At 40.6% G+C, this 16283-nt stretch overlaps 1 protein-coding gene across 2 annotated transcripts in view; it reads left to right on the top strand.

Annotated features, from left to right (window-relative positions):
- ANGPT1 (angiopoietin 1) overlaps positions 1 to 16283 on the top strand; it is a 188221-nt gene that overhangs the window by 139613 nt on the left and 32325 nt on the right. The window contains exons 7-8 of one of the 2 annotated variants that reach the window (XM_084509722.1): positions 161 to 327; positions 15785 to 16273. In XM_084509722.1, coding sequence (XP_084365848.1) covers positions 161 to 327; positions 15785 to 15836 — 219 coding nt within the window. In that variant the 3' untranslated portion in view covers positions 15837 to 16273. Of the gene's footprint in view, positions 1 to 160; positions 328 to 15784; positions 16274 to 16283 lie in introns of those variants that run through there. The other variant, XM_084509721.1, reaches the window with a different exon arrangement.

Here is a 16283-nt window from a genome sequence, read left to right as displayed (position 1 = left end):
CATTTTACCTTTGTGTTCTAATTACTGGTCACATAGCACAGAAAGCTATGTGACCAGTAATCAGAACGCAAAGGTAAAAATGCAATAATGATTTTATTATTATATAAAGATTCTACCAATTGCACTAATTATATCTATTTATTTTGCCATTTTTTTATAGGGTTTTGGTAGCCCATCAGGTGAACATTGGCTAGGGAATGAATTTATCTTTGCAATGACGAGTCAGAGGCAATATTCTCTAAGAATTGAATTAATGGACTGGGAAGGAAACCGGGCATATTCACAGTATGACAGATTTCACATAGGAAATGAAAAGCAGAATTACAGGTAAGTATCTCCTGAAATTCTTTTGACTCTACTGAGTGATAAATCTTGTTCATTGTTTGCCTGATAAAAGGATCATAATATAGTTTTCATCTAAAGTGGAAAAGATGCTAAAAAAAAAAAATTGAAATCTGATTTTTCAGAGCTGGAAGGTTAGACTAAACTGGCACATTTGAGAACAATTAATTACACCAACTGGAAGAACTGCTGAAAAAATGTATAACTTTTAAAACATTCTGAGATTACCAGGTAACTTACTAACTAGAAAAAAAAAAAGGATTCTCCATTACAACTTGAAAGATTTCTGTCTCAGAAATGTTGAGTGAAACAATGGAGATAGGAAAAAAAAAATACCAAAAAATGCTGTTAGAATATCTGATATTTCCAACCCAAAATTTAGTGCAAAAGAAAAATAAAAACAGAATGCTGGATTTTACTTAGAGGAGACAAAACACAGAACCAAATGTCTTGACTTAGTAACAGCATAACATTTATTATAGTTTGAAAATGTCATATGAAGTTAAAATTTCTTCTAATAATACATTTTTTCTTAGAACATTTTTGAAGGAAAAAGAAAAGTAGGGTGAAAAAAGTAGGAAACAGAGTCTGATTATTATTAAAAAAAAAAAAAAAAAAAAAAAAAAAAACACGGTGAAAAAATTGATATGGATGGCCTAAGTGGTTATTTTTTTCTATCACCACTTCCTGTGAACAAAAATATGACCTTGGAGAAGAAAAATGAAACACAAAAAGAAACCATCTTAAATTATTACAGCACATTTAGTTATAATAAGAGAGAAACCTATACGTTGTAAAACTAAACATTCAAGTCACAACGTGTGAAACTGGGTTGATACTCAGATTTTTAAATTCAAGTAACATTCTCAGAAATGCTTATTGCACACTCCTTGCACAGCCTCCGGAAAAGGAAGTGAGAGCAATTGGCTCTTTCTGCTGACAAGAATCTACCCAGGTGGGACACAAAATAGAATCTCTGTCCTATTGAGTTTGTCATACAATATTACTGCATGGCATATAAGAGCATAGGCTATGTTTAGAAGCAGCTTGTATGAACTTTGCTCCCATGTAATGCAAAGGCTATCCCGTGGCACACAAAGGACTGTTCTGTAATTGGAACTGCATAATACATGGCTCAGGGTTGTATGAACTGTATGGTACTCTAAGAAGAAAATATGAGAAGTGGTATGAGTTTGCTTCTGAGAGAGTACAAATGTAAATATTCTGGGTAGTGTGTGTCAAGCAGAAGCACTACTGGAGACAAACTGGAATTCTGAGCCTCAAATCTATTCAAGTGAAGCATATGAGACAACAGGTTCAGTTAGAGATGCATCTAAAGCTATTTAAACAAAATTGCATCTGATCTAGTCATCTTGAATTTTGAATTCCATGGTGAGAAATGGGAACTTTAAGGATGCGATTTATCTGGCTCATTTTTGATGTTTTTTGGGTTCTTTGGAATAAGACATATCCTGTCAACTCCCTGCTTACCCCCTGACTTAAAGAACATGGGTGCTCAGAGCTGACTGTGTGCAGTGGTGTGCGCTGTGAACCCTGAAGACACTCTCTTCAAACACCAAGAACCTCTGAAGAGCTTCTGCAGTATTGAAGGCACACAGGCTGCTGGTAGCAATGATTAAGGTTTCAGGAAGGATTCAGTGGTTCTGCTGATTCAGGAAAGTGGAGGAGGAACAATCATTCTCACATACTCTTAAGCAAAGAGTAAAAACAAGTACAGGACATCTCTCAAAACAAAGGCTATAAAGAAGTGTAAACAGTATAAAACTGGATTATGTGTGTCTTATACGTTTGAAGAAGATGTTCAAAAATAAGAGGAAAAGGAGGGAGAAACACTTGTCAAGTAAGGAAAAGTGTCAAAGGACAGAATTACACATAGCTTTAAAAAATATGGTGAAAATCAGAGAAGTTGCCAGGACTGTAAATTAAAATGGTTGAATTCATTAAAAAAAATAGCATATTTTTTTCTCACATTTATTCTGGACTAAACAGGGCCTACATGGATGATTTAGGGATCAGAACGGTATAGAAAATTTAACTTATGTTTACACATATGTTAAGAGAGTATTTCTTCTATTCATGACTCATCTGGGTTTATTCATGGCAATGTATTTCTTTTCTTTTAAAATTCTGTGCTGCACTTCTGGTAATACAGTAGACCAACTTGGAAATGCCTAAGGGATGTCTGCCTATCATAAGTACATGTGAAGTGCCTCGAGTAGAAGAAAAGGCAAGAAGTTTTGGAGAGGAGCTGTGTTGTTTTCCCTCCAACAGCCTGGGAACTCTGCTGTGTACTGTGACCTGAGTCTGCCTCAGGTGCTAACAACAAACCAGGACCAGGACATGGGCTTAAGAAAGGATGTACTATGTATATTTATATGCCTATGTATATTTAATCACTTGTCCTTTTCCTGGAATAGTTTTAGCCTGATCTAAACAGTACATATCCAGGCAATTACTAAACACAACTAGGGGACCCCAGGGGGCAGTGACTTTCTCAATATACACTGTGAGCAAGTCCATGTTAGGTTTTTCGGTAAGCCAAACCATACGGACAAGGATATTGTGAGCCAGTTAATTTCAAGGCCAAATAGCAAGCCTTAGCCCAATAGGTTCTTCATATGTCCTTTCTTCATATGTCCTTTGTCATCTATACCTTAAGGGCTAAAAGGCCCTTAAAGGACTTGGGCATAGAATTTGTTTCTCCATTATGGCTGTTGAGACAGACTCTTGGAGATTTCTTAAATAGATTAGATTTAACATGTTGATGGACATCGGCATAGCCCTGGAAAATCATCCTGAATAACTGTAGGTCTCCAATATGTCTATAGGAACAGGGAGGTATTCAAGAAAGGAAAGTAAACCCTCCTTCATTAGAAGAAAGGGACATCTTTTGGTAGTATAAACCGTATTTTCTGAATGTGGAAACAGTTGTGAAAACTGATCCACAAAATTTCTTCTTCCTAAACAAGAAAAACCAAAAGGGGTGTATTTCAAAAGTGCAGAAATTAAATCAGAATGTGTGTGCAAGCCTCAAAAGAAATATAAGATTAGGAAACAAGGCTGAATTCTGCTACTCCTGTTCAAGTCACATATACACAAAATTCAGTAGGAATTTATCTTGAGAACAGTGACTGCAGTTCTGGTTCCTGTTCTGCTTCATAATCCAATTAAAGGCCAGAATGTACTTGGCTCAAGCTGGCTGCATGGCTTCCTTAAGGTAGTAATGAAGATCCTCAGTCCAGGGAACAGGGAATCAATTCCATTCACGTTATTCTGGAATAAACAGAGAGGGAAACATGAAGATGTCAAAAGGCTCTGTCCATCTCTGTTGGCCCTTGCAGTTTCAGATGAAATCATTGATACTTTTTACTCATACATATCTGAATATTTGAAGAAAACAAACAAGAAACAGGCTGACAGTTCTGGAAATAAAGATTTGGAAGACACATGCAAATCTAAATTAATTTTTATGCTTGACAAATGTACTAGGACCTATACCCAGACAGATATATGTCTAACAGACATTTTGCAAAACAAAGTTAAATTGGGCTCTTCCAGAAATTATTACAAAAATGTATCTATGACATAACAGCACTTTATTTTGTTTGCCAGCATCACTATCTTTGATAAAAGAAACTCCAGAAGGGAAGCCAAATAAAAGCCTGATTATTGAGCCCTCAACAGCTGGCCACTCTTCAGAGGATACTGTTTTCCCTTTATCAGAGGAGCTGCCATTATGAATTTAAATAATCCCTCTGAAGTTGTAAAGCACAGTTCACAACCTTCTGCATGCAGTGCCTTTCTTTCACAGTTGTCAGTAGTCAGGCGTTTGCCATGTTTGCTTTCAATACCTCAAACACAGAACAGCATACCTTTTCAAAACTTCACTGACTGATAATTCGGAATTATTCTTCCAAACAAATTAGATGCTCTTTTATTTTGGAAGCTATTAGGATTTTCTGCTTGTGACCCACATTCAATGTTGCTTCTTCAACACTGTTTGCAAAAGTAAGTAATTGTAGACCAGCTGCACTCTATATTAGTTTCAAATAATACAAGGTAACGAAGTAATAACCAGTAAAGAGACAAATTTCCAATCTGGTCTGGGCAGTAGATCAAGGAAATCTGAAACAGAGGAAAGTTATTGAAAAGAAAGGAAAAGCTCAAAAAGTTGAACATCTTTTGTGCATGCTATAGCAGTACCTATACATTTGGAAGACACAAAAAAATATTATAAAGGTTCTAGTTCTAGCATCTGAATAGAGTAAGTTAGAAAATGATTGGGAAAGAAAAAAAAAAAAAAACAAACTGCTAAAAGATGTCTAAGAAAATATGAATAATTATTTTCATGCTGTTTTTCCAAAATCCAATCCCAATGTTTTGCAAAGTTCGATTCATTCTGGATTACTCCCAATTGGTGATTTCAGAGGGTTCTGTTTTTTCTCCAGGCTGTTTGTATTCTCTTTACTACTTTTTATTAGCCTAAAGAATCTATGATTAAAAAAAGTAATGCTGAACACATGTATATTAAAAATATACTTGTTTCTTTTTCAAAATGACACAGCTCCAAAAGGGTTTCTGGGATTGCAGAATAAAATCTATTTATCCCAGATGATGACTGCAAAGAAGAAAGTTGAGATAAGAATGTGTACACTGGAATAGCAAATGCATGATGATAAATAACTGAAACAGGAAAACCAATGTTGCACCTCACATGAAAGCTTCAATAGCCTGGAAGTATCAAAGTGATTGATTTCCTTTAGAACATCCTTAGGCTTCTTATTTACACAAAAAGATTTACAGGGCAGTCTGTAAACAAGGTGAAAACTCTCTCTGAACATCTCTGTAAGTCTTGTCCTGTGTCAGGTAAAATCTCCATAGAGTAAGATGAGTCCAGTCTTACAAGCTCTCATTTAGTACAGTGTTCCTTAATTTAAGTCAAAAGATGTATTCATGGAACTATAAAAAATTAAGTTAGAAGAGATTTCCAGAATCCACATAGCTTCTCCTCTTTTCCTATGTAGAACCTAAATTGTGCACTCTTGATACTCTATCAATGTTGTTAGCTGCTTTTAGGAGCTATATGCTGACCTGTGTCCTCAGACGCTCCAAAATTAACCAGGGAAAGTAAGAATGTGCTGGAATTTTGGGCACCACACTTCATAATCCTACACATTAGTCAATGAAAGAAGATTTGCTGATGTTGGGTTTTGAACAGCATGTTTGATGTTGGGTTTTGTAGCGCCGCAAACAGGACACACTAACAGGACCGGCTTGGCAGTTAGTTCAGGCAGTTTGCACGGGGCAGTTCAAGTGGGACAGGGAGGAGAACCTAGACCCCACCATGGTGGGCACCCATTGCAGCGGTCGGTCCGAGGTGGCAACCTAAACGGAGGAGATGCTGCCCCTCTGGGCTCACGTGGGCACCCAGGTGGATCCCCTGAGGGGGGAGGTGGCAGTCCAGACAGATGACTGCGGGAAACTCTGGAATCCGGAGGCCCATCTGGGCCATGAGGGAAGAGAGCACTGTCACGGGTGCAGGTGTGCCCTGCTTCAGGGACTCCTCGAGCAGGTGGCTGGGCTGCAGTGAGAAATCGGCAGCCTGAGGGAGTCTCTGAGGGTGACAGATAGGAGGGTTCTCCCTGCCCCTGCTGTTGCTCGGCAGCCCTCTCCTATGTCCCGACTAGGGGTAGAGGCTGCCCCCATTGAACACATGCAGAACAGAGGGCTAGACTGTCCGCAAGAGACAAGGGGCTGGACCCTTGTCTCAACTCAGAGCAGAAAGAGACGTCTGCCCCCGACACCTACGGTGCCACCTACCTATCTGCCACCCAAATAACCTATCCAGAGAAGAGTGCTGTCTTCCTGGGGCACGTGTCAGAGATGTTAGGAAGGCTCTGCCATGACTCGTTAAACCGGAGGACTTCTATCCTCTCGTAGTCATTCAGGTTGGATCCCAGGAAGCTGCTATTAGAAAAATGAAGAATATTAAAAAGGACTTTGCATCCCTGGGGAGGTTGTTGAGGGGACTGGGGTGCAGGTAGTGTTCTCCTCTGTCCTCCTGCTGGGTGAGTGGGATGCAGATAGAAGGAGCAGAACAGGACAGGTAAATGACTGGCTGAGGGGGGTGGTGTCTGGACCAGGGATTTGGGTATTTTGATCTTGGGCCATCCTTTGAGCAGCCAGGTATGTGGGCTATGGACAGACACCAGCTGAGCAAGTGGGGCGCAAGTGTGTTGGGGAGCAAGCTCTCGGGGCTGATTACCAGGGCTTTAAACTAGGTTTGATGGGGGAAGGGAGGGGAACTAAAGGTGACAGAGAAGGGCTGTGGGAAGTCATCACTACTGTCACTGTTGAAGACAGGGAAAAACTTGTGAGCTCTCCCATAGGATTGACTGAGGGCTCCTCAGAGAAGGTAGCATTCCCGATCCCCTGTCCAGTATCTTCTTCTTGTACTCCCCCAGGGGTAACTGCACCTGCTGCTTCCCTAAAGTGCCTGTACACCAATGCACAGAGCATGGGAAATAAACAGGATGAGCTCAAGATCTGTGTTCAGTCGCGGGGCCACGATCTCGTGATCACTGAGATGTGGTAGGACAGCTCGCATGACTGGAATGCAGTCATGGAGGGCTATGTCCTCTTTAGGAAAGACAGGCTGGGGAAGCGAGGGGGTGGGGTTGCCCTTTATGTGAGGGAGCAATTAGAGTGTACCCAGCTCCAGCTGGGGGAGGGTGAAGGACAAGTGGAGAGCTTGTGGGTAAGAATTAAGGGGTGGGCTGGTATGGGAGACACAGTGGTAGGGGCCTACTATAAGTCTCCAGATCAGGAGGAGGAAGTCAATGAGGCCTTCTACGAGCAGCTGCTAGTAGCCTCACGATCACGAGCACTGGTCCTCATGGGGGACTTCAATTACTCAGACCCCTGCTGGGTAAGCAACTCAGCCAGGGACGAGCAGTCCAAATGGTTCCTACAATGCGTTGAGGACAATTTTCTGACGTAGGTGGTGGAGGAGCTGACGAGGCGGGGGGTGCTCCTGGACCTCATTCTTACCAACAGGGATGGCCTTGTTAGGGATGTGAAGGTTGGGGGCATCTTGGGATGCAGTGACCATGAGATGGTGGAATTCCAGATGGAACTAGGCAAAGGAAGTAAGGCTAAAAGCAGGATTGCTACCCTGGACTTTCGAAGAGCCAACTTTGACCTCTTCTGGGACCTGCTTGGGAGTATCTCATGGGATAGGTTGCTAGAAGGCAAGGGTACTTGTGAGAGCTGGGCTACATTTAAGCAGCACTTCTTCCATGCTCAGGATTGGTGCATCCCAAAGAATAGGAAATCAGGGAAGGGGGGCAGGAAACCCGTGTGGATGAGCAAGGAGTTCATCAATAAGAACAAAAGGAAGAGGAAGGTCTAGGAAATGTGGAAAAAGGGCCTGTCCTCTTGGGAGGAGTATAGATGTGTTGTCAGGGCCTGCAGGGAAATGATGAGAAAGGCTAAAGCCCACCTAGAGATGAGGTTTGCAAAAGAGATAAAGGATAATAAGAAGGGTTTTTTCTAGTATATAAACAGCAAGAAAAAGACTAGGGATAATGTGGGTCCCTTGCTGAATGAGGGGGGTGTCCTGGTCACGGGAGATGCTGAGAAGACAGAGATACTGAATGCTTTCTTTGCTTCAGTCCTTGCTTCAAGGATGCTCCCACCGGACTCCTCGCCCCTGGCAATAGGACAAAGAGTCTGGGACATGGAGGGCTCCCCCCGGTGGATGTGAGAGTGGTTCGGGAGCGTCTGAGTGGGCTCAATGCACACAAATCCATGGGTCCCGATGGGATGCATCCACGTGTGCTAAGGGAGCTGGCAGATGTGATTGCTGAACTGCTCTCTATCATCTTTGAAAGGTCCTGGAGAACGGGTGAGGTGCCTGAAGACTGGAGGATAGCCAATGTCACTCCGGTCTTCAAGAAGGGCAGGAAGGAGGATCCGGGAAACTACAGGCCAGTCAGTCTCACCTCTGTCCCTGGAAAGGTATTGAAGCAGCTTTTTCTGGATGCCATAACCAAGCAATTGGAAGAGAAGGTTATGAGGAGTAGTCAGCATGGATTCACTAAGGGGAAGTTGTGCTCGACCAACCTCGTTGCCTTCTATGATGGCATCACCAGCTGGGTAGATGGGGGGAGAGCGGTGGATTTCATCTACCTTGACTTTAGCAAGGCTTTCGATACTGTCTCCCATGAGATCCTACTAGCAAAGCTGAGAAAGTGTGGGATAGATGAGTGGACGGCAAGGTAGGTTGAGAACTGGCTGACTGGCCAAGCTCAGAGGGTGGTGATTGGCTGGAGGCCTCTGACTAGCAGTGTTCCCCAGGGGTCGGTACTGGTTCCGGTCTTGTTCAACATCTTCATCGATGACCTTGATGAGGGAATAGTGTCTGCCCTCAGCAAGTATGCCGATGACACAAAGCTGGGAGGGGTGGCTGACTTTCCAGAAGGCTGTGCTGCCATTCAGTGAGGCCTGGACCGGCTGGAGAGGTGGGCAGGAAGAAACCAAATGAGATTTAATAAGAGCAAGTGTAGAATCCGGCACCTGGGAAGGATCAACCCAAAATATCAGTACAGGCTGGGGGACGACCTGCTGGAGAGGAGCTCTGAGGAGAAGGACCTGGGGGTCCTGGTGGATGACAGGTTGACCATGAGCCACCACTGTGCCCTTGTGGCCAAGAGGGCCAATGGGATCCTGGCGTGCATTAAAAGGAGCGTGGCCAGCAGGTCAAAGGAGGTGATCCTCCCCCTCTATTCTGCCCTGGTCAGGCCTCACCTGGAGTACTGTGTCCAGTTCTGTGCTCCCCGGTACAAGAAAGACAGGGATCTCCTGGAAGGAGTCCAGCGGAGGCCCACAAAGATGATACGGGGCCTGGAGCATCTTCCTTATGAGGAAAGGCTGAGAAACCTGGGTCTGTTCAGCCTGGAGAAGAGAAGACTGAGAGGGGATCTCCTCAGTGTATATAAATATCTGAGGGGTGGGGGACAGAAGGATGTAGCCAACCTCTTCTCAGTGGTTTGTGGGGATAGGACAAGGGGCAATGGCTGCAAGTTAAAGCACAGGAAGTTCCGCACTGACATGTGAAAGAACTTCTTCACGGTGAGGGTGACGGAGCACTGGAACAGGCTGCCTAGGGAGGTTGTGGAGTCTCCTTCTCTGGAGATATTCAAGGCCTGTCTGGACACCTACCTGGGCAGCCTGCTCTGAGGAACGTGCTTTGGCAGGGGGGTTGGACCCGATGATCTTTCGAGGTCCCTTACAACTCCTACAGTTCTGTGATTCTGTGATTCTGAAAATCAGGCTGCAGGCACATCTGGTTTTGCTACTCATGTTGCAGGAGCAGCATGGGGGAACAAGGCATGGTATGAAGACTGGGAGTCTTCAAACATTAAATTGGCCAGACTGTTTGTACCTCAGAATCCTTAAAGAGATTAAATATACCCTTCCAATATACCCTATGACAATGTATTCTAGTATTTAGTCATTCTGTTATTTAAAAAAGGTTCCATCACTGCAAAGACTGACTACATCTGGTCTTATTCGTGGAGGAATATGATTAAATGAAAAGTCAGTGCTGCTAGGTGGACAGGACTTTGAGATTGGTAAAGACAGGAGTGAGAACTCAGGATGAACAGAGACCATTGACTTAAGGTGTCAATAATAAGCAAGAGACAAGTTGACAGGAATATCAGTTATGTAGGGAAGATGTAGATCTACGGGGTCCTCAGAGGCAAGCAGTTGGTAGAATTTGTTGCAAACTGGATTTCAAATCATTTCAAACCACTGATGTGGTCTTGTGCTTCATACTTATTTATGTAGCAAAGTTTCCAAACTCCACAAAATACTGTCTCTCTCCAGTTTTTGATTTGGGAAACCAGATCAGGTGTTCAATGTAAACTAGTGATCTTTAAACTTTATGGGAGCTGGTAGCAGAGAGTTTTTAGTGGACTTTTTAGCTCTTGCTTTTTTTAAGAGTTTGTATACTTAGTTTCAGCAATAGTATAACATCTGTCTGATTTCTTAAGCAACCTAGGTAGGTAGCCTGGAGCCAGAGGCCTTGATGTATTGTTAGTTTTTGAATATTGATTTTGTTTGTTTGTTTAAGATGGAACTTAATGATTTATTTAATCACCATTTTTGAACAAATGCTGGAACTTGGAACCAAAAATATATATATAATCACACTTTTCTCTTAGTAAAGTGGAGAAAAAAACATTTATTTTTTTTTGCACAGCCTTTTAAATTCTACCAATTAAAATGCTACAATAGGTAAAAGGAGATATTATTTTTAAAGCATAATTTTAATGGCAACACCTGGTTTTATGTTTATTTATTCTAAAAAACATTCTGCAATCTATTGCTGTCTCACAAGCAGGATATTAACAAGCTAGTGTTACTCTCCTCAGTGTACAAAACTTCACTTTTAAATATTGTTGTTTTTTGCTATTACCCGTGTTTTTCAGTGATTCATTTAGCATAAGCAAAATTTTCTTCTTTTGTAATTTAAGCAATTCTAGTAATTTAAGTAAAACAGGGGATCAGCCTGTCTTGGAAGTTTTTCTGAGCCATCTTCTTAGCTTCTTTGCTAGTATCACAGTAAACCTTCAAAGGCCCCATTCTCAGTTAGAGAAGAAAAAGTACAGTGGAGGACACATATGAAATCTGTAGCAAAGCAAGAAAATAAACACAAATTCTGTGCCCAGACCCCAACCTGATATGAAAATAAGAAATCTACTCAAAAAAATAGACATGGTATAAAAATTTGAACCCATAGTAATTCATGCTTCTCTGGAAGCTTAAAATTCAATTTTCAAGTTTGCTTCAGAGGAAATACCCATGCAAAAATTCTATCAACAGTCAGAATGATATCTGTGGTATACATACTTTACATAATTTTAAAATATATTTAACATTTTTTTTCACCAAGCCATGGTATAAAATAGATAATATGGAACAAAGATTTAATATCTCTATATATAAATATCTGGCTGAAATATCTTTTTTCTATTTAAGAACACTCTCAGTCCAATGATATTCTGTGAGGTTGAAATACTGCAAATGTGGAGATTCAATCTGATGCCCATTAACCATCAGTCTTTCTGGAAACAGGCCAGTGTCATATCATTGCTATATGATATCAGTGACTAAAACTCACTGACAGTCTATGCACTATCTCCAAATGTAAGCAGAAAGGATATATTTTCTTTGACTAACTGAAAGTTGATGCAAATATTCTTGAGGATTTTGTGAATAATAAAATGTAACTTCATCCTCATAAATCTCCATGTATGCAATCTATCCACAGTCAATCATTTCCCACCTCTAACTTTATAAAGCTCATTTGTAGTTCACTGTGCCATAGCCCTGACTATCCTGGGACAGGAATGGAGAGAGGTCTTCTGTGTTAAGGAGGAATATAGTGAGAATGCATGTACAGTGAATGATTGAATAGTGAAAATAGTGAAGGGCAATTGAATAGTAAGAAAGAATGAAGAAAATAAAGAAGGGGGATGAAGCTCCTGAGGGCAAGCGAAGAAGGCTCTGTTGAATGGTAGGTAAGGCAGTAGTGTACTTCTTCCCCCCGTGCCCCACACTCATTTTGGTGGGTTACTAGGTGGGGAGGAGGGGGCATTTGCCATCACCAAAGAATTTTGCCCCCTGTATTCTCTCCAAGAACAAAGAAGACAGATTCATTTTAGCAAAATAGGCCCTCTGTGAAGTGGTGCATTGTTCTTTATTATCACCCTGAAACTATGTAACAGGCAGATCTGCACAATTTAGTGCCTATCTGCTGTGTTTGAGAGAAGATAAAGCATGGGCTGCAGCCATGAAGCCATGACCCTACCATAATTGGCTTGAAGGCAGAGAGATGTGGTCAATGCTTCTATGTTAAGGTGTAGGCCGATGATGAGTGGTATCCCTCAGGGGTCTGTCTTGGGACCAGTGCTGTTTCGTATCTTTACAGTGACAAAGACAGTGGGATCGAGTGCACCCTCAGCAAGTCTGCAGATGACACTGAGTGGTGCAGCTGATACAACAGAAGAAATGGATGCCATCCAAAGGGACCTGGGCAAGCTTAAGTATTGGGCTCAGGTAAGCCTAATGAGGTTCAACAAGGCTAAATGCAAGGTGCTGCACCTGGGTTGGGGCAATCCCAGACATGAGGACAGACTGGGAGAATTCACTGAGAGCAGCCCTGCAGAGAAGGACTTGAGGGTTCTGGTGGACAAAAAGTTTGACACAAGCCATCAGTGCATGCATGCAGCCCAAAAGGGCTACATCCCCAGTGATGAGGAGTGGCCAGCAGGTGGAGGGAAGTGATTGTCCTCCTCTACTCTGCCCTTGTTAGGCTTCACCTGGAGTGCTGCATCCAGGTCTGGGTCCTCCAGCACCAGAAGGATGTGGCTGTTAGAACAGGTCCAGATAAGGGCCATGAAGATGATCAGAGGGCTCGAATACCTCTCCTATGAAGAAAAGCTGAGAGAGTGGGCCATGTTCAGCCTGAAGAAGACAAGTCTCTGGGGAGTCTCATTGCAGTCTTTCAATACTTAAAGGGAGCTCATAAAAATGATAGAGAGCAACTTTTTACATGGGCAGATAATGATAGGACAGGGGGAATGGTTTTAAACTAAAAGATGGGAGAGTTAGAATAGATGTTAGGAGGAAATTCTGCACTCAGAGGATGGCGAGGCATTGGAACATATTGCCCAGAGAACCTGTGCATGCCCCATCCCTGGAGGTGCTCAAGGCCAGGTTGGACAAGGTCCTGGGCAACCTGATCTAGTGGGTATCATCCTTGCATATGACAGGGGGGTTAGAACTGGATGATCTTCAAGGTTCCTTCCAACCCAAGCCATTCTATGATTCTGGGATAACAGATATTCAAACTGTATCTGTCTATATGAAGTATAATAGTTGATTTTCCAAGAACTACAAATTGTTACAGAACTACCAATTGTACTAATTATTGTACTAACATAGTTCATTTTCACATGACAGAAAGGCAGTGATGTTTACTTTTCTCTAACTACAACTTAGTTATCCTGAAAAGTGAGAAATTAAAAAAAAAAAAAAAAAAAAAAAAAATTAAATTAAATTTGTATTAAGGAATGTGGTACATGATAGTTATCATAGGAAAAAAAAATTTCATGCACAGAATATGTGTTATTTCCTCTGATAGAGTGACCCCTGAGGGACATCACTCATCACCAGCCTCCAACTGGACATGGAGCCATTGACCACAACTCTCTGGGAAAATTATAGCAGGGCCTTGGACTAGATAATCTTAAAGTTTTTTTCCAACCTGAATGATTGTATGATTCTAATCCCAAGTCAAATGAAGGCTGGTATTAGTCTTCAGGCCCTTTTGATAAAGAGTATCTGTACACTCAGTTACAGTAATATAATTTGAAGAGCACAGACTTCCTCAACTTTCAAAATCAATCAATAAATCACAATATTTTTTCTTTTTTTGCATTTCAGAAAATTGCAAAATACTCCTTTTTTTTTTTTTAGGAACACCAAACGAGCATTCATATATGTAAGGTCAGCCTGAAAATAGTACAATTTTCATACAGAAATTAAATTATATATACAGTTATATACAGTTCTGTATACAATTCTGAAAATGCAAGTTTGTATTTTACAGACTGTATCTGTAAAAATACACCATTAAAAGCCCCTAATATTTCATTCCATGCCTTGTTTTGGTCACAGATGGCTCTAGAACTTTATAATGTATCAATATCTAGGATATGTCATAAAGACAGAAAAGGTATCCCATAAACTCTGAGAAATTCTTGCCTTGAGACTTTAGGAAAGTATTTCACTTGTTTTACAAGGTATACACTTTTTGACAACAAGCCTGCTTTTCCGGACAAAACTAAAGCCTTCAGTGTGAGTTACCCAGAGTATATGTAACATAACTGACCAAAACATTTCTGTGTATCCACTTATCCATCAACAGAACATAAATATTTATTAGTCAATTTTCATTATTAGAACTTTCAAGCTGCCTCTAAATTGCTGCTGTCGTCAGTCTTGTTTTTTGTGTTTTTTTGTTTGTTTGTTTGTTTGTTTTGTTTTTCTCAACTGGTTAATATCCAATTATCTTCTTCAGATTGATATACTTATTTCACCAAAAGTGAATTAACTCTTCTTCATATATTCATACATATTTTCATATATCTATATTTTCTTGTAGCTATCTTCCTTTTTCTTTTTTTTTTTTTTCCTTTTTTTTTGGGGGGTAGGTTATTAATAAGAAGTTTTCAATAATTACATTTGATTGTGTTCTTATATTTTTAGAAAAGTTTCTTCCCTTTGGTGTTTTAGGGTATTTCAACTTCATCGCTGGACAGAAGCTTGTTTTCCAATATGTTCCACCAGAGCTATCACTGTGGAACATAGTGGGAATATCATTATCTCTTCCTCCAGGCTCCTACACGCATTTTTTTTTTTTTTTTTAAAGAAAAGAAAAGAAAATAACACGATTAAGAACAAAAGTATCTTATTTTCCCAAAAAGCTTATCTACAATAAAATAAGCACATCAATTCAAGCTACTGATTACTTAAGGCAAGAAAAAAAGAAAGAGTTTGTAACAATTTACTAGACTTAAACATCATCCTGGATTTAGTGAATTTAAGTACTTATACACAAATGAGACATGGTTTCTTACAGGTGGATGAGATGAAGTCTTTATTTCTAATATCTATATATCTATATCTAATATTAAAGTTGTTGGGCTCTACAAACAGACTGCAGGACCCTAACTGGGACACTCAATTCTCTTTGCATGCCTAGGAAGAGATAAGCTCCTTAGACTGAAAGCCAAATCAGGCAACATGTGGAGCAGAGAACTGCCTAGAGTAACCATTAGTAAATTCTGAAAATAGCAAGTCATTTATATCCACTGATGATTCACAGCCCATGGCCTGAAAGTAGCAGACAATGTCCTGTCTTACTCAGAAAAAAAAAAAAAAAATAATAATAATAATTAAAAAAAATGGGCTAAGCCCTTCATTCACTAGAGAGAATCCAGAGCACAGTTACTGTTTCCCAAGAGAATGCAGCAATACGTACTGAAGGGGAAAGGCTCTTCATTGAATCTCTGATAGTACACAGGAAGGAATTCACTGCTCAGCAGATGGTAGGTACTTGGTGAGATACCACTTGTCAATGAGGTGGGAAAGGGAAATACAAGATTGTGCTCCCTGCTACACAAGCTACGTTGTACTTTGAATTACTAGTCTTTGATAAATGATGCAAATATGGTATTAAACAGAGAGGAGTATCCCTAAACTCTGGACACTGTATAAACAACTCTGCTTATACTTGCACTCCAAGACTCAGCAAATCTTGAACAATTTTATTTTTTTTTTTTTGCAGTAGGACACGTTGCTGGTTACATCACCGTTGTGAGGGAATCTTTGTGGTTTAAAACCCTTCTCTTGCTGAGTGAATAGAAACCACAACTGTTATGTGTGGAGTATCAACTTGGAACAGTAAATTGTTATATGAAAGGTTGAGCAGAAGGACTACTGGTGGCTCTACTACTGGTATTTATCTGTACAGAAATATATATATATATTAAAAAAATATTAGACTTGTTTGTGAAAGTAATATAATGGAAAGCAAGAACACTGTAGTGAAACCACACTGAGGGCTGCCACATATGCACACAAATCTGTGAGAAGTCTTTAATGTATGTAAATGTTTGCAGAAAAACACATATGTAAACTCAGTAGTGATCTTACTTGTTCAACTTACATATTGTAATTCAGTGGGGATTTCACCAGCTATCAGGGACAGGCAAAGCATGAAGAGGGGCACTGAGGAGAAAGCTGAATGGGTTTTTATAAGCTAATGGCTTTTTTTTTTTTTCTGT

This window comes from Aythya ferina (assembly GCF_964211825.1).
Source record: "Aythya ferina genome assembly, chromosome: 2".
Lineage (NCBI taxonomy): Eukaryota > Metazoa > Chordata > Aves > Anseriformes > Anatidae > Aythya > Aythya ferina.
The sequence above is the reverse complement of the archived record's forward strand: the minus strand, read 5'-3'. Positions and strand labels throughout refer to the sequence as shown.